Source organism: Crocodylus siamensis, chromosome 10 (assembly GCF_052110815.1).
Source record: "Crocodylus siamensis isolate JL-2025a chromosome 10, ASM5211081v1, whole genome shotgun sequence".
In the NCBI taxonomy this organism is placed as follows: domain Eukaryota; kingdom Metazoa; phylum Chordata; order Crocodylia; family Crocodylidae; genus Crocodylus; species Crocodylus siamensis.
In genome coordinates, this window is record NC_143404.1 from 11408717 (window position 1) to 11434105 (window position 25389).

General features: G+C 41.0%; 1 protein-coding gene across 5 annotated transcripts in view; it reads right to left on the bottom strand.

Annotated features, from left to right (window-relative positions):
• RAPGEF6 (Rap guanine nucleotide exchange factor 6) overlaps positions 1 to 25389 on the bottom strand; it is a 232252-nt gene that overhangs the window by 56994 nt on the left and 149869 nt on the right. For all 5 annotated transcript variants that reach the window (XM_090020827.1, XM_090020828.1, XM_090020825.1 and 2 more), the window contains 7 exons: positions 23703 to 23834; positions 8143 to 8326; positions 7194 to 7330; positions 6165 to 6323; positions 5440 to 5592; positions 4456 to 4620; positions 1327 to 1434 (listed from right to left, as the gene is read on the bottom strand). In XM_090020827.1, the coding sequence (XP_089876953.1) occupies positions 1327 to 1434; positions 4456 to 4620; positions 5440 to 5592; positions 6165 to 6323; positions 7194 to 7330; positions 8143 to 8326; positions 23703 to 23834 (1038 nt within the window). The remainder of the gene's footprint in view (positions 1 to 1326; positions 1435 to 4455; positions 4621 to 5439; positions 5593 to 6164; positions 6324 to 7193; positions 7331 to 8142; positions 8327 to 23702; positions 23835 to 25389) is intronic.

Genomic DNA, 25389 nt, shown 5'->3' on the forward strand with positions numbered 1-25389 from the left:
CACCAGCCAACTAGTGACTACGCTCTTCTTGACCTGCTGGCTCACAAACAGGGATGAATAGGTGGGGAGACTAGCAGTTGTTTGGCAGCAGTGACCACGAAATGATTGAGTTCAGGATCCTGAGGAGAGCCAGGATGGAGAGCAGCAGAGTACAGACCCTGGACTTCAGAAAAACAGATGAACGTGGGCCGACAATGCGAGGTCACGGTTGGCAGGGCTAACTGGACCTTGCCGTGCATCCACAGGTGCATCTCAAGCAGGGCCAAGGAGGTGATCCTCCCCCACTATGTAACACTGGTCAGGCCACAGCTGGAGTACCATGTCCAGTTCTGTGCGCCTCACTTCAAGAGAGATGTGGATAACATGGAGAGGGTCCAGAGGAGGGCCACCCGCATGATCCAGGGACTACAGGGCAGACCCTACAACGAGAGACTGTGGGACCTGAACCTGTTCAGCCGTCACAAGAGAAGGCTGAGGGGGGACCTGGTGACAGTCTATAAACTCATTGGGGGGGACCAGAAGGGTTTGGGAGAGACCTTGTTTCCCCTAGTGCCCCCTGGCATAACAAGGAATAACAGCCACAAGTTGTTGGGGAGCAGGTTTAGATTAGATATCCGTAAGAACTACTTCACAGTCAGGGCGGCTAGGATCTGGAACCAACTTCCAAGGGAAGTGGTGCTGGCTTCTACCCTGGGGGTCTTTAACAGGAGGCTTGATGCCTACCTAGCTGGGATCATTTGAGCCCAGTTTTTTCTCCTGCCCTGGCAGGGGGTCGGACTTGAAGATCTATAAGGTCCCTTCTGACCTTACTTCTATGATTCTATGATGCTTGAAGTAGGGGTTCAAAAGATGAGGGAGCTGGACTGTTCTCAGTGGTGGCAGATGACAGAAGAAGAACCAATGGTCTTAAGTTGCAGCAAGGGAACTTTAGATTAGATATGAGGATGAATTTTCTAACTAGGAACATAGTAAACACCGAAGCAGGTTACTCAGGTTACAGAACCTCATCCTTGGAGGTTTTTAAGACCCAGCTAGACAAAGCTTTGGCTGGGATGATCTAGTTGGTGATGTCCCCTTCTGAGGTCCCTTCTAATCCTAATTTTCTATGATTCTTGGAAAACCACAGAGGCAGAAAAATGAATACTGTCTACATCATTTTACTCCTGGACTTGAGATAATCAGTTATGATTTAGAACAAATAGGTTTCTGTTAAAGGTGCCTATACATTGCCACCATGTAACCAAACTCTTTTTTATATTCTTAAATTAGATAAAAAATAAGACACCAATCACCACAAAGCAAGATACTGATTACTTATAGACCTACCGTATTTTCCAAGTTTTTTTCAAATTCTTCCAGAAAACGTGTCATAGCCGGATCTCCTTCAAAATCATTAAAATGATTGTTTACCCACAATAAGACCACTCTGGTAACCTGGAAAAATAACATTGACACAAAGGTGTTTTAATTGTGGTTCTTGTTGATGTTTTGGAGGGAGAGGATAGGGGAAGTAGTTTGTTTGGTTTAATAATTAATATTAAGATATAAAACATGACAAGATGTATATGCTATAAACTAGGGCTGTCAATTAATTGCGACTAAGGCATTAATCATTGTTCGCCTTATTTTTTTTAAAGCATTAATCATGTACGTGGTTTTGGATCCTGCATCCAGTCTCTACTCCGCCACCATCACCGCAGCCTCTGGGCTGCTCTGCAGGGCGGTGGTGGCAGCGGAGAGGACTGCAGGGCAGCCCAGGCATGGACTCTGGGGGGCTGCAGCAGGTAAGGAGGGGCATGCACGGACATGCAGCCGCAGCCTGCATATGGCCAGAAATGCAGCCCAGCAGCATGTGGAGTAGCGCACACCAGGTAAATCTGTGAAGGGGAAGGGGCGTGGAGGGGTGTGCGGGGTGCAGATTGAGGTCCCCATGGTGAGGGAGGGAGGGAGTGGGACAGAAGCAGGCACAGGGGCTGGGGATGTTTGTGGAATGAAGCCATGGGCAGCTTGTCCAGGGGGCTTGGGTCACTGTCCACACCCCCAGGGGAGGTCTGGGGGGCACATGCTCCCCAGATTAGTGCACAGGGCAGAGGCAGGTTGCCACTGAGCAGTGGGCTCTGCTCCCCACTGCTGTTGCCTTGAGAGCCACATGATGCCATGCTGTGCCTCCCACCACTGGGTAGGTAAGGGACCAGGCGCGGCCAGCAAGAGACTCCCGGGATAAAGGCAGCAGGGCACAGGGCCTCAGCAGGCAGCCCACCTATGGCCTGCGCATGAATTCAGAGTGTACATGGCTCCCCATGCCTCCCCCCAAGGTATGCGCAGCAATGGGAGCCCCCTACGCCCTGGATGAGCCACCCATGGCTCCGTCCCATGACCCGCCCCAGCTCTGGAGCCCCATTTATCCCAGCCCCTGCTCCCACACACCCATTCCCCCACACAGACTTACCTGCTGGGCGGTGTCTGTGCATGTGTCTGTCAGCCCCTCACTCCCAAGCCACAGCCCCATCCCAGCCCTGCTGCTGCCCCTCACTCCTGACCTACAGTACCCCACACCCTGCCAGAGCATGTGGGAACCCTCCCTCCCCAGACTCTAAATCCCACACACCCACAGGCCCCCCACACCTTCCCAAATTCCACCCCCACACACACCACCCACAACCCAACCATACGCAGTACCTCCATCACTGAGTTTTCCTGCACATAAATTTTAGTTGTGCGATTAAAATTGTGATAGAATTGTGACCAATGTTTTGATCGTGCAACTAACCATGATCAATTTTTTTAATTGGTTGACTGCCCTACTATAAACAAATCTGACATTCCATTGGCTTCAGCAGCAAGTTCACAGTCTTTTCAAAGCTGAAAACCATAAACAGGTCATTTTTACTTTTTTTTTCTTGACTGCACAATTAAAATGATGAAATAAGGGAAAATCAAATTGGATCTGATGGCCTGTATTACTATTTTTCTTGAACCTGCACTTATCTTTTCACCTTTTATTTGTAATTTTCTTTGCTTAATTCAGGAACCTTAAACTTTCATTCACTGTCACAGTGAAGGATCATTTCTTTAAGAATAATTTTTAGGAAATACACTATACTAGTAAAACATTATATTCGGAAAGCTTTGTCACTAACTTTTGATACTGCCTTTCACTGCGCTACAGAATTCTCGTAAAACTCTCATAATATAGTAGTAAAATCTGTTAATTGCTCAAAAATCCCCATTAAAAAAGAGTTTAACAATGACAGCAATTTCACTCTTTAAAAAAATTTATTCCTTCCTGTTTTATCTGCTGAGATAGCTTTTTCCCTTGCAAGTCAAAAATAAATAAATACATAAATGCTGCCATATGCAACAGTGCTAAATTTCCACTTTTGTAAAAATGGTGTTGAAGCCATGGCTTGATAAGAAGTAATTTGCATTCTCTAGCCCTATGCTTTCAGTTCATTTTTAAAAGTAGTATATTGAGAGGAAACACTTCTTTTAAGTATATGCTGTTTCAGAACGCCCTGTCAATTGAGTATCAACTAATATAAAATAGAAGTTAATTTCAAAAGTTTTTTGTAGACCTGCATATTTTTTCTTCCTTTTTTTCCTCTCTTTTTTTTTTTTTTAAAATAAGTGATGGTGACTGTCAGAGTGAACAGCAGAAAGAAGCAATTATATGAAACACAGAAGCAACTATATGAAACACAGCTGTAAGGCACAGGAAAAGTGTGTAATTTTAGAAACTGGCTCCTTCACAGCTCTGCTGTTTTTGTTTTAGCTCAAATCTAGTATATATAAATGATGAAGTAGAACTAGAGCATTGTTGCCACCTTTTAAACTAATAGGCTATAAACTAAAACCCCATACTGCATAACTTTTTCCTATGTGAGAGTACAGTTACATGACAGCTACAGTCACATCTCCATTTCCAAAAGTACTTTTATTAGCTGCCCTAAAGGTTGGTATCATGGTCATAGAAAGCTTGATGTATTTAAAAGCTGCATTCCGTAAATAAAGTGGAAGACAGATGCAATGCATGACCATGAAAGAAACACTGATATGCCCAAGAAATTATATGCTAATAGAGAAGTTTTTTCTAAGAGGACTCAGTGTGTTATTTATACTCAAAATATAGGACAACATAGCAAAATATTTACGCCATGTGAAATTCATCAACATAGGTCTAGATTTGGATGCCATGAGACAGGATGGCATTTGTATTTTAAAATCAGAGACCATATACTGTAAAGAGCTACACAGGTGTATCAGAATTTGAAATCAAACATTACATGCCTGAAATAACATGAAAGAATGCTTCCTGATGCTACTGAAATCATACATCATTCTTAAATAAATTATGCTTTGATTATTTTGGAACCATGACGATTTAGCAGCTCTACAAATGAGGATGTGTTTGAGAAATTTTCTGCAAGAATATTTATCTGTAAGTCATAAACAAACCTTATCCCTGAGGCTATCTACTTCAAACCACTCCAAGAGCTTATCCCCAACTTCCAAGGGGGTTGAGAGAAATGTTCTGTATGTTAAAAGGAAGTCTTCTATGTATGTTGGATCAACGATGGAATGCTCTTCTATTAAATGTGTGATGAGTCGCTCAGGTGTTGCCTTAAGAATAAAAAAAACAAGGGGGTTTCAGAAAATGATACACAGTTCCTAATCCTACTCCATGACACTATCCAGACTTTAGATTAGATCCATGCAATATTTTCTTTGCCTGATAAGCTCTTAGAAAGAGATAATCAAAAAACAGGTTACATCCCATTCTCCCATTTCTTTCTTCCTGGACACTTTTGGTGTCTATACACAAGCGTGGAGGCTGCTCTGGCACGTGGAATTCCAGTGCATCGGAACAGACTCAATTAATCAAATCTGCTGGAGCGTGGCAATTTCTGCGCTTCAGCAGTCTCCTGTGTCTCGTGTATCAGCATCCCTGCACTTAAAAATGGCAGCAGGGGCACTTGAACAAGCCATTTTTAAGTATGGGGACGCTGATATGAGACATGACAGTGCTTTAATTAGAGCAGCTCTCGGAGCTCATCTAATTAAAGCATAACACCCCCTCCCCCCGAGCACATATAAAAGTGCCCTTCGTAGGAGTAGCATGTTGATACAACAAACAAGTACATTTCCTAGGTTAAAAAAACAATTAAGTCCCTCTTCTAAACCAATACAACATATATAGACAGTAGCTATAAAAACAGTGTAATTTTTTAAACACAAAATCAAAAAAATCTTTCCTGAACAGATCCTACTTTATTGACAAGGAATGGCTAGTATATTTACATGAAAATCTAAATCCTTCCTAATCAGACTGTTTTAGAATAGATAAAACTGAACATCTGTCCTGGGTTCTTACCATATTTTTAATCAATTAAAATGTAATAGATTGACAAGAAAATTATTTAGCAAGCAAAGAAAAGTCACCTTAATAACTATGTGTCCTTTCCTGGTTCCACTGCGATCCAGCTCTCTGTGCTCCTTTACCATAACAATTTCTCCTTCTTCCTCAACTTTATGAGTGTTTTTTTCCACATGGTTCAGAATGCGCCAGTAATCTTGCTGGGCTATGCATACAAACTGTGCCAGAAAGACATGGGACCACTTAACAAATCTGTAGTAGGTAAGCACACGTCCACACACCAAACCCAGACCCATGTTATATAGCAGTGCTAACTTACCATTTGACATCAATCCAGTTCTGTCCTGTCTAGTTCCAGTAGATATTAAATTATGGAATACAAGTGAAATTACTATAGGATAGTATATTTAACAAAATGGTATACTGTACTCTTGTTGGGCTCCTTAAGAAGCAGTTCTAGAAGAGAACTTACTTCTTTAAAAACTAGAAATGTATATTTTCTATTTAACTGTTCTTGCTGCCTTTCAAATGCACAAACAGCATGACTAGGGTCCTTTAACAGCCCATTACCTCAGCACAAATAGTTCCCGTTTCTCATGTGACAGCAAAAGGAAAAGAAATCTGAACTACCAAAAGAAAGAAGGAAAACCGCAACTAACCTAAGATTAACAAAACAAGATAGAAATTTTCTTTTTTCTATTTCTAGAAAAAAGGAATTGCATTAGATGAAAACAGACTATTTTTGAACCCTTAAAATCATAAGAGGGTTATAGGCATGCATAAAACTTACCTGACAGTCATCTACTTTGGTTCTAACCACTCCATTCATATACTGCTTTTCCAGAGAAGGAGTAATCCCAAAACTATTTCCCATACAGAGATTTTCAGTTTTCCCATCTGGATAGCTGATCTCCACAGTGCCATTTAAAATGACATACCAAGAATCAAGCTAGAGGGAATTTAAAAATGCAACTCAGCAAATTTTTATACAGAAGACATTTCATTATTAATCTCAGAAAAATTAACCCACATGGTAGAAAACACATTGTTCTTACAATGTCATAACAGTCCTTTCTTTGTAATGTATGCCATCCATTGTCTTATGCAACAGTCAGCAAAAAAATTAGAAATACTAATTAATGCTAACTGTAAAAACACTATCACTTCCCTGACTGGTGTGTTCACTTCGTCTATATCACTAGCAGACAGTAACTCTCAATCACATGATCTCTGGGTGCAGTGATTGTAGCATTGTCTTTATATTGCAGTAAGCATTGGGACGTTCTAAAACAGTGTATTATATGAATAATACACTGGGGCTTTTTTTAGTTGATTTAATGGGAAATCACAGCCAATGCACTATTTCCTGGCAATCATGGACAATGCCATTTTTCGCAGTTTCTGTGAAAACCGCAAAACTATAAACAAAGTAGACCTCTAACAATAATGGTGGAGCCATGTTCTTCTGCAATGTTTTTTTAAATATACCTGTTAAAACAGGACAGCTGGATGCTCAGATATGTGAAAGGAGCTAAATGACTCCATCAATCCATAATAAACAGAAATTTCACAAGAGGTCAAAATGTGTTTTAAAAGTTTACTGCACCAAAAGAACAAGAGACCTTCTTTTTTATAGGATGAAAAATAAAATTTTGAAAGGGTTTTTACAAGGTGGTTAGTACTTAAACATTAGTACGCTGTTAGCAGTTTATCTACTATAAATACAAATTAATACCATTATATATCATGATTTCAACATGTTAAAAGTCCTGAGGATCAAGACACATGCATCATCATTAAGGCAGATGCTATAACTTACTTCTTGTCCGTCTTCAAGTATGATGGCTCCCGCTTGTTCTACCACTTCAAATATCATAACTGAACAAAGCTCTCTTCTCACAGACATGGTCATGTTTGCAAAAGCTGGGAGCTGATGCATAAATTCCAGTAATTGCTCTATTACATAAAGGAAATATTGATATGAAGATTGCAAGGCCTGGAGCCTCTAAGGTACCAACCCCCTGACAGGTATATCAAACCTCAGAGTTAAACTCACTGAAAGAATTGCTCAGTGATATTTCAATCCCTATTAGTGCCTGCAGCTAAATGAGCACAGTATGCATTTTAACAGCAATAAATGGAACTGGGCTTTTCAGTCTGATTGACTATTAAGGCATCAATCTAGCTAAGCAGAGAAACACTTGAACTTTGAGCAATTTAAACATTATAACATATCCCAACTGCATGGCTGTTATTAGATTGTTAATATCGGCAACATCAAACTATTTTTTTCTAAGTGTAGGAAAATAATTACAGGAAAAGTCTAAACAGTCCTAGTCTTCATATTAGCGCTTACAGCTTGTAGAACTGTCATTTTGGCTCAAATCCTTTGCAATTTAAGTCAGCCTTTCTGTCCTATGATAATATGATGCCTTCACTAGGATTTGGTAACAAATTAGGCAGTTACACATAGTCAGAATTACTTCAGGCCTCCCTCATTATCAAACTGTAATCATCAATTTACTTAATGCAATATCACAGCCCTAACATTTGAAGTATCTTGCTTTCTATGCCCTATATAAAAGAGATCAAAGACAAATAAACTAGTTAGGTTATAAACTCTTTAGAGCCGAAAGTTCTCCAAGATACACCATGAAAAGTTATGAGGCTATGGTTTTATTAATAATGTGCTCACACACTTCTTAAAAAAATGTCTATTATCTGGATTATAATACCAAATGCCAAATCAAGATCTTTTTATTTCTCACCAATGTCGTCATCCGTTTTATCTGCAGGTTCTTTTTCAAGGCACTCTCGTACAACGTCCCGTCCTAATAATGGATCTGAAGTTCTGTCAATATCTTCATCTTCCTCCTCCTCTTCATCTTCAGAGTCCACAGGTGCTTCTGGGAGTCCTGTTAAATCTACATCTCCCATCTCACTTTCTGTAGCCTGAAGAAAAGAAATCTATCAGGCAGCTGGTTCAATTTTGACATCGGTTTATTCTCCCTCAGCTTAAACCACAAAGATGAAGAGACATTCTATGATCAACAAATATGGACTAGAAATAATAACAGATCAAAATAGTCAGCTTAATTAATATTAAAATAAAGTATGCCATTACAGAAAAACTAGTATTAATACTTATTGATCACACACACACACAAACTGTCATTATATAAGGTACCACTCATGAATGGTGATCATTTCTGCTTTTTGAAAACAAAAGCAGTATACTGAATCACACATGCTAATTTACCCATTAGGATCTCTCTTAGACCGTAGATTATTTTAATCACAAAGCCACTTTCAGGAAGAGATAGCTCCAGAAATGTCGCCAGTAAATGGGAAAAAATAAGAACGTGCTGCAAGTGTAACTTTACAAAATAAACAATGTTCAGTCAAGCCACTTCAAACCTAAAAATCCTACAAATGCATGCTCTACGTGAAAATTAAAGCTCCAGAACTATTTAGGCCCTCCACTAAAGCTAGATAAAATAAATGTTTTTTCTAGAAAACTATAAGTATATTAAAAGGTATAGTGAGTGTGGAGTCAATATGAGAGAGAGAGAGAGACTGCAAAACCCCCACTGACTTTGAGCGGACATCAATAATATTACCAGGTAGTATTTCTCCCAATGTGCTTATTTTATTGATAACAGAATTTTGACTTGCTAGGGGAACTGAACGAGGGCCAGCATTCTTTTAAAAGAACTGCTATTCAACTTACAAGGAAGTTATGCCAGCAGATTTGCTAGTCACTGCCTCATAGCTGGCTGGCTCTACATGTCAAGTAAAAAAAAGAGAGAGAAAGAGACTTGAGAGACGTGAGCCAGGTTATCCTGGGTTTCTTACAGGCAAAGGGATTTTTTGTTTAATCATTTAATAATTCAAGGTTTTTCTTTCCATTTCATAGCTTACTATAGGGCACAAGTAATTTTTATAATGTAGCAACACTAGGGATTACGCTAAATTTTTAGCCAAAAAAAGAGGAAGAGAGAAAGGGAAGAGATAGAAAAAGAATACATTTATGTAATTCTAGAATACTGTTCTGACCAACAGTGAAAATAACAGTGGCTGAAATGAAAGATGGACATATTCTTGACATATGTTTTAATATATATTAAGTCAGGAATAAAATCGGGTCATGTCAGGTGAAGCAGATAAAACCAACTCAAACCTGTGTTTTTCAGTACTAGCCAGTGCTCAGCTGGAAAGGTTTAATTTGTTTTTTTCTGTTTACTTCACTTGGAGATGACAAAATGGTCTTTCACACTTCTTAAGAGTCTGTGATAGCAGTCACAAGTCATTTGTTTCCTTTTTACAGCTAAAACTAAACTCCTGACAACCAAGATCAGATGCGACTTACTTATTATCCAACAAATATAGAGAGAGGTAATGCATTGTGTGTGGCCATGTGCCATATAAACCTGTTCTTTTACATGGAATTTTATCCACCAACAGTAAATTTTGATTCCATGTTTGATCCATCTTATTTATTAAAACAGGGCTGTTGAACTTCCAAATGGCCAGAAGCTACACAGCCAACAGGCTGCAGCAGGGTAGGCCACGGCCCCCTCACTGCTATAGCACAGGCCCAAGACTGCAACCTGCACCCACCCAGCGCACCATGTGCCCCAGGCTCACCCTCAGCTCCCATCCTGTTAAAGTGCCCACCCCCTGGGGCAGGAAGCAGCAGCCAGAGGTAGGGGGGAGCCCAGAGTCTCTGGCTGCTGTTGCATCTGGAGAGATGCAGGGATTGGAGGCTGGGCAGGAGCCCAGAGGCTGCAACGTAATCCCAAAGGCTGCCAGCTGGACAGTGCAGTATTAAAACAAACAAATCAAGAAGCCACCAAAAATAAAGTCTGGTAGCATTCAGGAAGTTGTAGAATCCCTTAGTGCTACAGAACAGAGTGAGAGGGAAAACCGGATACACACAAACAGGATGTTCAACTCCTGGCTTGGAAAAATGGGATCAAAATGAAGCTAGAGGAGTTGAAAGAACGGGGTCTTTACTTTGGAATCAGTGAAACATCCTTGCATCATCTGCAACTGTTTCTCCTCTAAAATAAACAAACAACAACAACAAAAATCAGACAACTGCTTGTGTATAGTCAGTTTATTATAGCAAAAGCTAAATGGTCCCCACTTACCAAACATTTCAAGTTGCACCATGCTTAAAACTTATCCAATTTACCAGTCATGCTGGTTATATTAGCCTTTTCAGGGTCACTGGATACGCACTAATTCATCTTGGGTACAAACCTATGTGGCTGTGGAGGAATGATTATGTGATTTCAAGCATCACCTGTTCATTCAATAAATACTACATTTTAACACTCACTTCCAAATTCCTCACCAGTTAGGTACTGCACGGACAATCCCTAATATGCAAGTACAGTAAAAGCTCTGTTATCTGGCATCCCCCGAGCAAGGGGATTGCCAGTTATGCAAAAATTCCAGTTATCTGAAACCCACCTGCAGCAGTTACTCCCCTTCCCGTCAGACACTGGCCGGCAGGGCCCCTTGGGACAAGGGTTATTCCCCCAACCTCCTGTGTCTGGAGGAGGGGACAGGAGGGGGCTTATTCTGCTGCTCAGACCCACCTGTAGTGGAGAGAATAACCCCCCTCCCTGCCCCCTCTGCCTCAGGGGCCACGCTGGCCCCCTGCTGCAGCACCAACGGGGAAGCACCCAGTAGACCTGGCTCATGTCCCTGCCAGTGGGACAGGAAAGGGGGAATTAAACCCCACTCTGGCCAGACTCCCACCCCTGCCTGGCCCTGCTCTGGCTGGGGAGCAGAGAGGTGGGGCCAGCCCTGCTGGGCTGCAGCACAGAGTCCAGCCCAGAGAGCATGCCAGGATGCTGGCAGAGTCTGGTTTAAGTTAAACCTGGAAAGGGTCTGCGACAGACAATGCTGTGCACATAAGCCAGTCTGAGCCAAATCAGTTAAGTGTGATATACTACATTCAACCAGGTTCATCACAAACCAGTTTCAGCCATTTTGAAACAGGTTTATGTGCACTGAATATCTGCTTTGTTACAGGTTTCTGATCGGCTGAAGTAGTTTGCATGTAATGTCTGTCCTTAGCCACACTGTTCATTGTTCAGACTGTGCTGTTTCAAAGTTTCTTTGAATTTGTAATGCAAAGCAAAACTTCATCAATTTTCCCTCTAAGGACCTGGAAAAAAAATGTACTTTGTATACATCTTCTTTCCTAGCATTTTTAAAAAAAAATGTCCAAATTTTTCTCCATTCGCCATGTAGCATCTTAATAGTGACAAATGTCCCCATATTTGTTAGAATAATCTAAAACAAGCTTGAACAGAATCACATCATTAGCAATAAAGAACAGCTCACAATGCAGCTTCTCAAACCTTCTTACTTGGAGATGATGGTGGAGACCAAGAAAGTCCAATCTACTGCTTATACTATAAAAACAAGTAAAGGATTTTCTTTCTTCAATTTCGCCTCCCCCTCCTGCCCCCCAACCTCCTAGCAACAAAAAAAAGAGAGACTTGGATGATACCAGAAAAGTAACACCTGTGTTACTGGATTATTGCCTGCTGCACTTCAGTAATGTGTAACGATAGCCAGGATCCTATACCTGCAGCAATACTTTTATTGCTATTATTGGATACCAGTATGGGCGTCATGCTGTGAAGTCAAATGAAACAGCAGCACAGGGGAGAAGACAATGACATTGGGAAAAAAGAGAAAACAGAACTATCCAAAAGTACATACAACATTTTATCAAGCAGTGTTTAAATGATTTAATTACAGCTTTTCTAACAGATGGAAGGCATTTTTTCAATATCCACAGATATTTCATTAACCACCTTTCTTTAATTTGAGCCAAGAAGTTAATCATATTCGTTCTTGTTGGCTATAGAAATCTGGATTTGAACAGCATGATGTGTCACTGAAAAGTACATGGCAATGAATACGAAAAGGGTAAGGACAGGTGTTTAATTCCAGCATGGCAAATTTCAGAGAAAGAGAACTGTGCTGCCTCCACCTCCCACCCCTGCCACCTACCCCAAGCACAACTGCAGGTCACTGGACTGGTCAGCTGATTGGTAGGATGGGGAAAATGGCTAGGGGTCATTTCTTTATGGCTTGACCCATCCCAGGGACACTTTGGATAAAGCCAGCTGATCCATGCACACACTAAGGCCCCAGTCTATGCAGTAGGGCTGTGCAAAGCTTTGGTCCCCAATTCAATTCAGCGGAGATTCGGGGGGCACCCAGTGTACTCAGCAGCAGATCACTTCCGCATCTGCTGGGGAGTGCATTGCATCCCCCCCCGGCTCAATGTCTGGTGCCTCCTGGGCCTGGGGGGGAGGGGGAAGAGACACCTGGGGTCCCCCCACAGCTGATTGCTGAGCTGGGGGGAATGGGGGGGCCCTCTGTGCACTCCCGGCAGAGCCGGAAGCGGACCAGAAGTGCTTCTGGTCCACTTCCGGGTTCATCGCCAAGCACGTGGAGGGTTCCCCACACTCCTGTGGGATGCTCCATCCACCCCAGCACCACATCGTTCACAAACCGCACTGGTACCTCGAGGCACATACAAAAATATTTAAAGCTGTATCTGAATCGCTGATTCTCCGAATAAGCATCGAATCTTCAGCTTCGGATTCAGCTGAATCGAATCAGGGCCTACTTTGCACACCCCTACTATGCACACCCAAATCAATTAATTGAATCACTGTCCTCAATTTGGGCCGAATCTGAATCGAATAGGGTCTGCTTTGCACACCCCTACTATGCAGGGATGGGAGAATGGAGCAGCACGCCTCCAAGCCTGATCAGTGGGAATGCAGAGGGTGGGCATTCTCCCACAGCTGTCCAGCCCCATACCCTTGCACTGACCCAGGGTGACTCAGGTCTGTCCACTGGCAGAGGCATTGGCACAAACAGCAGGTGCTCCAAAGGGTTGATGCCCTGAGTGGCTCTCAGGGACCCAGTATTCCTTCCCTCCCCTCCTTTCCCTTGGGAGTGGGGGGAAGAGAGCAGAGAACTGTGGGGCTTTGGACATCCTTACAACCATAGAGCAGCATACAGCTGTACAAGTTGGTGCAGGAGGAGAGATTTTCTGCAAGAAAATGAGAGCACTCCCAACCATAAAGAGCCAGTTGTCTTCCATAAAAAAAGGCCTTGCACAGTTCTATGCTCTCTCTTTTCTGTGCCAGGAGAAAGATGCTTTTCTTGGCACAAATGAAGCGAGTGTCTATAGCCAAAACATATGCATTTTCTAGGGAGAAAATACACTACATAGAATCATAGAAAATGCGGGTTGGAAGGGACCTCAGGAGGTCATATCTAGTCCACCCCCCTGCTCAAAGCAGGACCAGCCCCAACTAGATCATCTCAAACAAGGCTTTGCCTAGCTGGGTCTTAAAAACCTCCACGGACGGAGATTCAACAACCTCTCTGGGTAACCTGTTCCAGTGTTTTACTACCCTCTCCTGGAGAGAAAATTCTTCCTAATATCTAATCTAAACTTCCCTTGCTGCAACTTGAGACCATTGCTCCTTGTTCTGTCATCTGCCACCACTGAGAACAGTCCAGCTCCATCCTCTTTTAATGTAGCTGAAGGCTGCTATTAAATCCCCTCTCAGTCTCCTCTCCTCTAAACAAATAAGCCAGGTTCCCTCAGTCTTTCCTCGCAAGTCATGTCCCACAGCCCTCTCACCATTTTTGTTGCCTTCTGCTGGAGTCTCTCCAATTTGTCCACCCCCTTCCTGTAGTGGCAGGTCTAAAACTAAACACGGTACTCGAGATGTGGCCTCACCAGTGCTGAATAGAAGGAAATATTCAATTCTCTGGACTTGCTGGCAACACACCTACCAGTGAAGCCCAGTATGCTGTTAGACTTCTTGGCAACAAGGGCACATTCAGCTTATTGTCCACTGTAACCCTCAGGTCCTTTTCTGCAGAGCTGCTGCCCAGCCAGTCAGGTCCCAGCCTGGAACAGCGCATGGGATTTTCTGTCCTAAGTGCAGGACTTCACGCTTGTCCAAAAGGAATCTCATGAGGTTCATCAAGGACCAATCTTCCAATTTATTTAGGTCCCTGTGAATCCCACCCTCCAACATTACTACTCCCCTCAGCTTGATGTCACCGGCAAACTTGCTGAGGGTGCACTCTATGCCATCTTCCAGGTCATTGATGAAGACACTGAATAAAACCGGCCCCAGGACTGACCCGTGGGGCACTCCACTTGATACTGCCTGCCAACTAGACATCGAGCCAATGATTACTACCCTCTGAGCCTGATGCTCCAGACACTTTTCTGTCCACCTTACAGTCCTTTCATCCAGCCCATACTTCCTTAGCCTGCCTGTGAAAACATTTTGAGAGACCGTATCAAAGGCTTTGCTAAAATCAAGGTATGCCACGTGGCCAGTGGCTCTGCAATCTCATCAGCTAACTCCCTCTGAACCCTCAGATGCATCCCATCCAGCCCCATGGACTTGTATAAGTCCATCTTTTCTAAATAATCCCTAACCTGTTCTTTCACCAGTGAGGGCTGCTCACCTCCTCCCCAAACTGTTGCTGCTGTCACAAGGTTGTCTCCCCCATTCGGTAAGGGACCCACACTTTCCCTGATCCTCCTCTTGCTACCGACATACTTCTAGAAACCCTTCTTGCTGTCCCCTCACATCCCTTGCTAGCTGCAACTCCAATTGCGCTTTGGCCTTCCTGACTTCATCCCAGCATGCCCAAGCAATGCTCTTATACGCCTCCCTAGTTATCTGTCCAGGTTTTTATTTCTTATAAGCTTCCTTTTTGTGACTTAATTTACTGAAGATTTCCTTGCTAAGCCGAGTTGATCTTCTGCCATACTTGCTAGTCTGCCTGCACATTGGGATGGTTTGTTTCTAAACTTTCAGCAAGGTTTCTTTAAAGTACAGCCAGCTCTCCTGGACTCCTCTACCTCTCAAACTGGCCTCCCAGGGGATCCTGTCCATGAGCTCCCTGAGTGAGTCAAAGTCTGCTTCTCTGAAGTCCAGGGTCCTTACTCTGCTTCTCTCCATCCTTTCTTTCCTCAGGATCCTGAACTCAATTATCTCGCTGTCTCCAACTCCCGAAAACCTGAAAACACTGACTTTGAAATAAATGTTCCTATAGTAATTTGCAGATAGGCAAATTACCCTGGACTTAGCTTACAGTTTTACCTATATTTACTAAACTATGAGTAAATCAGCAGGGAGAAAAAAGCTTCATGCCTTATATTTTCATATAAGAAAACCTTATTAAATACCCTGTCTAGCATCAAACTACGGCCAGAAGCAGCATGTGCTCAGTAACAGAAACCAGCTATGAAGCTAATTAAATGCAGGCAACACCAAGCACGACTAGAAAACATGGTCCACAGTGGACAAATATCACAAAGATATGTTAGTGCAGCCCATCTGAATAAGATAGTGTCCATTGTGCTCAGTCCCCTCCAGCGCAGACTCTTTTTCAATTCACAGTGAACCACTACACTGAATACATTTCAACTTCCCCTTCACTCCCACAGCCGAGTTGCACCTGCCTTTCCGATTTCCAGCGATTCCTGTATCCTCCCCAGCCTTAAATGTTTGGCAAGCATCACCAAATGGCTGTATAAATGAGAGGCTCTGTCACCCCTCTCTTCACCCATGACATGCGATCGATGTGGTACTGCCCTCCATGAGATGGACCAGACCAGGCAGCCCTATGCTTCACTGGCACGTAAATTTTTGGAGGATCTCAAGACTCGTGACAAGAACACCCAGTTCTAGTCATGAGTGGGGGGCTAATTAGCACATGGATCCTTTGTGGGGAGAGGGGTAGTACCTCAAATACACTTACATATTGAATAATGCTGAGCTGTGGGGTCACCATGGCTTAAAATGCTGTTGATTCTGCTAGGCCCAGCCCAATGAACTGTACAATAAATCATGAGCCTTTTGGCTTTGGACTAGTATCGTGCATACTTTGTACTTCATATAAGTATATAAAAAAGTACTGCTCAGAAGTGTGTTTATCAAATGCCTGAGCTAAAACTTGCAGCAGTTTGCAAAAAAGGGAAAATGCACCAATTCTGGGTAACCTAAGTCTATAGGTAGCCAGAGCAATTTGCCTATAAACAAATTACTACAGATACATTTATTTCAAGTTGGAGTTTTCAAATTTGCCCCTCATTTCAATGTGTTCAGGGAAAGCAGGGTCTGGTAATAAGACAGCACTATTACAGGAAAAAATTGGAGGTGCAGAGGGCAAGGGTGCCACGTGAGCCCCCTAGATTTATTTTTCCCTGCTGTAGCAGTGGGAGGGGGACAAATTCAAGGCAAGTCTCCAATAATTACAGTCTATACATAGAAAATTATAACATATTTATACATGTTCCATATATACATCTAAATATTGTATCTTATACTTAGGTAAATAAAAAAAGAGATTGTACCATATCTGTTATCTATGCAATTCCATATTCTAATGTATAAAATATATTTGCATGTTGGTAAAATTATAAACTCACAAATAAAAATCAGTGAAACATCTCAATATTGAATGAAAAATGCTAATATTTCTCTTACCAGATCACTGGGAAAAAAAATTAAAACATGCTCACTGCCCCTAGGGTTGTGGATGTACTATTGCCAATAGGAAAAATAATTCAGCTATTATAATCCTCCTTTTCCATGAATGAACATCAGTCGATTTAACTTTTATTTCAGAGGCGAGGACCTTCGCCACAAGGTATTTCTAGCTTGCTAAGCAATTTCTGTAAAGTTATGGTAAGTTTGGGTAAAATGGACAGATGACGACAAACTCAAATTCGAAAGGAAAGATTCCAGTGAGAGTATAAAGATCTGTCATGATTAAGTTCTTTTACCTTTCATAACTATGTTCTTCTGTCCAAACAGAGAATTTAAAATTATCGTTGGTGCAAAACTCATCTTTTTCAGTCCTAAAGCCTATAAAACAGGTTAGGGGTTGAAAAGAGGATGAGAATACACACCTAACAGAAAGTTACATTCTTTCAGGTAGAAACAGTGTTTTTCTTCTGGAATCTGCTCTGCTTTGTACAATAAAACTAATGCCATGCCTATACCACAGAATTACTGACCTTGCCAGTCTATGTTCCACTGGTATGAGCAAATAATGCTATTGAAGATCTCTATAGATAGACAGACTAAAGCCCAGATCGTCTTCTGAAATTTTTTTCTTTCCTTGTCTCAAACTCAAAATGTTTATCAAGGTGGGACCCTTGACTAAGTGAGGGTAAGATGATAGGAGAGGTATAGGGTTAAAGTCTGAGACTCAAAATAATAAGAACTAGACTGCATACACTGGTAATTGTTTTAGAACAGTGAACCTTCATTTGAAGAATTTAAATAATAATATTTTTATCAAGTTCCTGTCATCACAACAATAGTCTGTGATATTATACTCCTGGAGTGAATTAACATTTTAATATGGTTGACAATGACAGGCTAAATGCTGACCTCTAATGCCTTGATAAATCAAGCAACATTCTTTGTTTTGTATGCCCTCAATCTATAGCGTTTTACCCAAAATTATTATCCATGATCAACCATTGCTGGCATAAATATCTAAGAAATAAGGCTTGAACTAAATACAAGTACGTCCTTCAGACAAGAAAAATAAGGTATAGGGTTAAATGCATTATATATTACATCATTTTATTGGCTTACATAGCTCACATTAACTGCTTTGGAAGTAAGCCCAAGTAAAAATTGTGCTGGAAAGTCTCAGCAGTATCTGAGACAAACAGTACAGTATCTAATTCAAGGACTTTTTAGCCTTTCTTCATCTCCATTAGCATTTTCAATCAAAATGAACCTTACTCCCAGTTTCATAAACTAAAACTTAAATAGGGTTTAGATATATAGGTTCTAATTTTGTGTAGAATTAAGTTTTGCCATGGTTTAGGGTGGGGTTTTTTTGCTGTTGAACTTTATTTAGGGCATGATTAGCAAACACTTGCAAGCTTCCTTTCTGTGTGGAAAAGAACTAAGTGCCAGTTTGTATTCAGCTACTTCACAGATGCAACAGATGGTTCTCAAACCCTCCTCCAAGGACCATTTGCAGATGGTCCACAAAGTGTTGGCAGGTCAAATGATATTGGGAGAAACATGAGGAACTATACACAGCATTCACACAGATATTTATAGAAGCTGCTCCACCCCCCACAAGAATAATACCCTACGTGATTTTACCCAGTATCACTAACACTACCAACCTTCACATTCCACAACAAATTTAGTATTAAAATCATTAAGATACACCTTTTCCCCCCCACAAACAAAATTTACATAGTCTGTAAGTATATTTACATAATAAATGCATAATTATCTACGTTTTGGAGTATAAAGTGGCAACAATAAAATCGCCATCCCTTATAAACAGCACCATGTAAATATATTCTGTGGTTCTAGAATCCTGTACACAAATAATGTGTGGCAGGATTGGGTCTTTAACAAAAGCAAAGACCTCCCTGCCCATGAACTAATTAGCATGACCTAGGGCAAAAAGTCCTGAATAAAATAAAATAATTTCAGATGGTGAAGTTACCTTTTTCAGTGCTCCATTTTAAGACATACACTTATCATTCTAGTACTACACATGTGGTATATTACCAAGTATAAACAAAATTGCATTTGCAGCAAAGTTTGATCACATGGATATTCTCAAAGACTTGAGATCTAAATTATTTAGCATTTTAATCATACTAATATGTAATCTGTAAGAGATAATACATGTAAGTGTCATCAGTTAGCACCCCCCACAACCTAATTTGCCTTAAAATATTCTCCTTAGGTCATAGTGCTGTTGCAGCTATGACGGTCCAGGGAATACATGACAAGAAAGGGTGGGGGTCAGTACAGTAATACCTTTTATTGGACCAACTATTTGGATCAACTATTATTAGGAAAGAGATTAGTTTCCCTGCCAACTACCAATGATACCATCTTTCCTAATTATATAGTTGATCCAAAAACTGCCATTTTTTTTTTACTATTGTGGATGAACTTAATTAATTAACATGCACTAAGTGATGAGAATAATGTCCAAGTCCAATCTTGACTTTATTTATTTAGAAACAATGTTATTGTTATTTAAACTAAAGAAATAAAGATATGGCCTTGTGCAGACAATGACTTTAATTTACAATGGTTACTATCATCTTGTATTCTGATTTATTCATGGAAAACACAGAGTTGTTATCAGTTTATTACAATGAACTTTTGGAACTTTCAATTCCTGTAAGGTACTGGAATTCCAAAAGGAGCTTAAACTTTCACACAGACAAACATATTTCAAAGTTACTTTAATTAAGAGCAAAACTTGATTAGACTGAAATGTATAATCCAAGCCAGAGCTCCCCAGCTGGTAGCCAGCTGGAGTGGTTAAATTATGGTTGACAGGACTTGTTAGCATGGCTGTCAGAAACACTGCACTGCACTGGAGCGGCTCTAGCAGTAAATGCCACCATCACTCACCCCATCTCTCTCCCACCCTACCCCACCCCGACCTTGTCTGCCACCATATTTGGGGTCTTTGCTCACTGGTGGCAACTAAAATTGGTAGCTGGGGAAAAGGGCAAGGGAAAAGGGGGAGGGCAAGTGATGGTAGGTTTTATGCCCTGGGTGCAAAGCTGTACCAGGACTACAGGTCCGGCAACCACACCAACAAGCCACTGACCTGCTGCTAGAGGTGGGTCATCTGGCCCATGGGGTGAAGTAAGTTGGACACCCTCATCTAGTCCAACAGTCCCCAAACTCATGGCTTCCAGACAATATGTTACCTATGATTCCCATCAACAGGGCTTGAACCAAAGGAAATTTAAAAGTTATAACCAAGGGTGCGTGGGAGGAGCAAGATGTGACTTCACTTACAAAACATTATTTGCTCATTAATGTTGCTAATGGGCCAGTGAAAAATGAGGACCGCTGGTCAACGGGATGTCGTCTTTTAAGAAGAAAATGAACCCTCAGTTGCCACCCCTATGTAGCAGAGATACTTAAATTGAAATGAAAACAGCAGGCATGTCACTGCAATGAGAAGCCAACAGAGGAAATGCAAGTTAACAGCCAACTCTGTTCTCAGAGGCTGCCAAAATCAGTGACAAAAATGGAGCATTACAACAAACCTACAGCCCATAGCAGCAGGCTGGAACCCAGTAATGTTTAAGCTATTAAAAATGTTGTGGTTTATGGGTAGTAAAAGCACAAAAGGTATTACAAGCAAAATAAGTTCTTGATTGCATCCCTTCAACAAACTAAACTACAATGTAGTTAAAGTTGAAAATATGGATGATAAACTGCAGTTATATCCATGGTAGATATGTGCATAGTTTGCTGAAACGCATAGCAAAATGCGAGTCACAATTATTTGGTTACTGCTAACATTGTAACTAATATTGGTAATCTGCATATTGGTTAAGTGCATATGCCACCTAAGAGCAAAAGAAGTCTTTGGCTCCGCTGCCTACTTTGAAATATAATTATACTCAGCTTAACTGCGTAACTTGGGAGATTTACTAGCACAGGCCAATTTCAAGGCTTCTAACAGCAACCCTGAACTGATTAGACCCTGTCAATTTGAAGGCTACTATTAAAGGCACAAGACATTCTGAGTATCAAAGTAAGGCACCTTCTGACTCAATTAACTGCAATTTTAAAATGATACTACAAACTGGAAGCATCACTGGTCACCAGTTCTCACTGCCTACTGTTCACACACACCTACCAAAATTATGAACAGCAAGGAAGGCACTGCCAGTTCTTAATATAAAGACATAAAACCCTTCTTAAACAGTCGTCTTTTCCTTAGTGCCACCCTTCCTCCCCTTCCCCATATAATTTTGATCAACTAGGTTGTGCTTGTGTTTTGCCTATGGGCTGCCTTTCCTTCAGGATGTCTGTCACAGTTCACTGTGGTTGTCTGCAGCAGTTATACATCCTTCCTGTTTGAGTCATTACATTCATGACTATTTAACTTCCCTCTTTTTCATCTAAATTGCCTCATTTTCTGAAAAGCACCCAGGTGCATTTGCAGCAATTGGTGCAAAACAAGTCAATAAAATAAAATGTTAAAACCTCCCACTTTATAAAAAATAAATGCATTTAAATTAATTTCTTTCTGACTCAGAGAAAAGGACCACTTGTTTTCTTGGTACCAAAAGTGGAGTTCTGCAACATTTGAAACACCACTGCTTCTGTAATATGCCAAACCAATTAGAAGTTACAATGTATAGAGTTGGGGACAAAAGCATGGACAGCTCCAAGGACAGACAGTAGCAGTGACCGGGAAGAAAGAATCTTAAGTTACCTATTTTTATTTGTTTGTGCAATCAAGTAAGGGGTTAACCACTGCATATTCATATCAGTTCTTACACGAGAGCAATAATATCCTGTTGATGTATCAGTCATAAACATGCTTTTCCTGTTTAACATCCTGGACAGAGGAATGGCTGGGATAAGTGAAACTTAATTTCAACACTCACCTACCTGTTCGTAAAATTTATAAAAATATTAGTTTATTACTTTTTACTCTCCAACATCCCACCACCTATGTCTATCATTACCATTGCAGCAGTCACTCAGGAGAAATTACTGAATGTTAAGGCTCTGTAAATTTAAAATGTTCATTTCACGCATACTACACATGAATCATAAAAGCTTTATGTTCATACCACCAATCTTCTTCTGCTGACATTTTTAGATTTGCTGTTAAGGTCAAAATGTTACCTATACTATACGTCCAAACAATTCAACATTCAAAAGAAACTCAACTGACTGCCAAGGCCCAGTACAACTGGTATCTTCCACAACACTTCAACATTTTATGTTACCAAAGTTTCTTTTCTCCAGAGTTAATTCAACTAATCAACCATTTTTAAAAGAAAATAACTTTCAGAACTGAACCGTTTAACACTTAGAGAGAGCGCCATCGTTACAGAATTAAAACTATGCTAACACAATACTATGCCAGAGCGGATCTGGGAGGAAGAGAAGGGATGCACTGGTGCAGTTGCAGCCCACTTTGATTCCTGCTTCACCCAAAGTTTAAAATCAACTGCCTGGCAGGGGAAGCAACATTTCTGTTCACGCAGCACTGAGTCAACTAAATTCATGGATCATTATAATCTACCCAATTCCTTCTAAACTCTTCCTTCTACAGGTGTTAATGTACTTCTCTCCCTTTTAATTGTCTTGATGGTCCACTAATCAAGCTAGCCTTTTTTTCCTGAAATTCTGCTGTATGTTAGCTGCTCCTATTTCACAGCCCTGAAGATTCATTCCAATAAAGTTATATTTGTTTATGCGTCAATCTTAAACTGAATAATACAGCCCTAGGACCCTAGCATATTAGTAAATCTTTTAGTTTATTTTTACCTGGAGATAAGTGTGGAACTCAGCCTGCAAGGGAGTTCCCCTGCAAGGGAAAAGCCATGATTTCCCCTTTAAAGCAGAATCCATTTTTAAAGTTTGTTCATGACCCTTTCATATATTCTTACGATCCACTTCTGGGTCACGACCCATGGGTTGAAAAACAGAGAAACATTGCCACAGGGGACACAGAAATCTCTTAAGGATCTGATTGTACAAGATAAATGACTTGTCTCTCCATACCATTGGGGCCTTAAGACCGGAGGATCTTTGGAAGGGATAATGTAGATCTAGAATATACTATGTTCTACAGGGCAAGGGATGAAGGGCAGGGGATGATGGGCAAGCAGGTGAAAATCTGCCAAGAGTAAAATAAATCTCTTGGAGGAAAAAAAAAAGAACATGATGTTAGTCCACATATACATATATGGTCACTAGTATTCAAAAGGAGAACATACAGGTGCCTGAAATCTAATGGGACCTGACTGGTTCACACTGCATATTGGAGACAGATCCTAAGAGTAGAAAAATTTGCACCTGGAGACAAGTAAGTGGAGGTCAAATTGTTCTAATGGACTTGTCTGAAGTGAAGCTAGCCTTGCATTTTCTGAGTCTGTACCAAGAGCTTCCAAACGACAACAAACTACTATGACCTAAAATATTTACAAGTATCCAAAACATACTACATGCATCTTACTCACCTTGTATTCATACCAAAGAATAATGAACTGAAAAATCATCTGTGTGCACAGTCCTAGTTATACTGCGGTTACTTAAATGTATTGCCTGGAACTGAAATGTTTCCATAAAGCTGCCCCATAAATAACTGACATTACAGTTATTAAAAATGTTATCTTACTGATGAGGCAAAATGTGGAATGTTACAAATGTTCACGGCCTGTAAAAACAAGTAAAACAAACTTCTGCAATTTTACCTGATATATATCAGACAAGCTGCTGCTCCCAGAGTCACTGGCAATGCTACATCCAGACTGGCTGGAAGGGACATGAGTCACCTGTGGATGTGGATTGTCTGTAATCTGCATCTTGGTAAGATCTGCTGGAAGCTGTAAAGAGAAGGAAAGCAAACGTGTCAGTCTGATCTGAACACAAGTTACTGCATAAAGATTTTTTTTTTGAACATCTGCATCAGACTTGTTTTATAAGCCAGATCTGGAGAAAACGTTAACTTGCATAAAACCTTGCCCCAACCATAAATGTTACAGGAGTTTTCAGATATGTTTCACATACTTTTGTGTGGCTTCCTTTTTTTTTTTTTTTTTAAATGAGGTAAACAGTTGCATTGTATTATTTATTATTATTTTATTACAGCAATGTGCAGGTATCTGTTCAAGGAATTTGCAATGTTCATGTGTGAATATAAAACAAGTTGTTCCTCCCACAAACAGCTTACAAATGAGATTGAAAGATCCCTTTGATATTATGGGTATATTTTGGCTTACACAAAGCGATAGGAACTGCCATGGACACTATCTGTTGAATCTGTACAACACATTTATTTGTCTTTGAATTTACTACTTGCCTAAGCTGTTCATCAACTGGATTCATCTCCTAAATTCTGAAACAAGCGAAGCCTGCTAGTCAATAACAGCTATGACATTCCAGCACCCTAACGCCACTATTTTACACAAGGATCACTCGATTTTTCCAATTTTATTAGATTTTAATCTAAAAAAGGTGACTGTGAATTAACTTGCCTGAGTAGACCTATAATATTATTTTCAGATATAATTGGAAATGGAGATATTTTGTCTCTTTGAGAAAAACTGGGGAAAGAATATTTTCAAAAGAAGACATGAAACAGTGCACTTGTTCCAAGGACGTGGAAATTTTCAACTCTGAAGAGTGTTTAATAACCAAAGTTTTACAGTCTCAGTAAATATCCCACTTTCATGATTTGAGAACGGTAAGAAGGTCAAAACACTCAGCTGACAAAATTCAATATACTGGCCAAAAGGTACATCGGGTATCTGTCAGCACATCCACTGAAGAGCTGACATATGCTGTGAAATGACCTCTTACACAACAAAAACAGGAGAAAAAAGGCAAAGCAAGAGACAGCTCAGATTTAACTGAAGCACTGTAACAAGTACTAGGCATTTCTTATTGCCTTAGTACAGAGCCAGGACCAAGCTGCAGGGCTCCCTCAGGGCGGATCCAGACCCACCACCAGCAGTGGGGCAAGCGGCAGCAGCACAGGGGCTTGCACACCCATTGCTCAGCTCCTGCCACTCACACATACCCCAACAAGGCTCCATACCCCACAATTCAGTGGCTGGCCCACCTCCAAATTCCCAGAACCAGTAGGAGTCCCAGATGAAACGGCTCCACAGTCTGCTTGTCTGACACCACTGCCTTAGTGAATATTTTTATCTTCAAAAAATGTGGTTTTGTACAACCTTCTATCATATGCTGTAAGATACCATCACAGCCTCCAGTTATTAGATTAGTGGGCGTAAGACAAAGTTACTACATTATCATTCTTCAAATCCTTCCATTAAACCATGATGTCATGCACAATGAAGGCACAGCTCATGTACTACAGCAACCAATGCTGGTGCCAAAGGTACAGTTTCCATTGCTAGTCCTTTCAGAAATGAC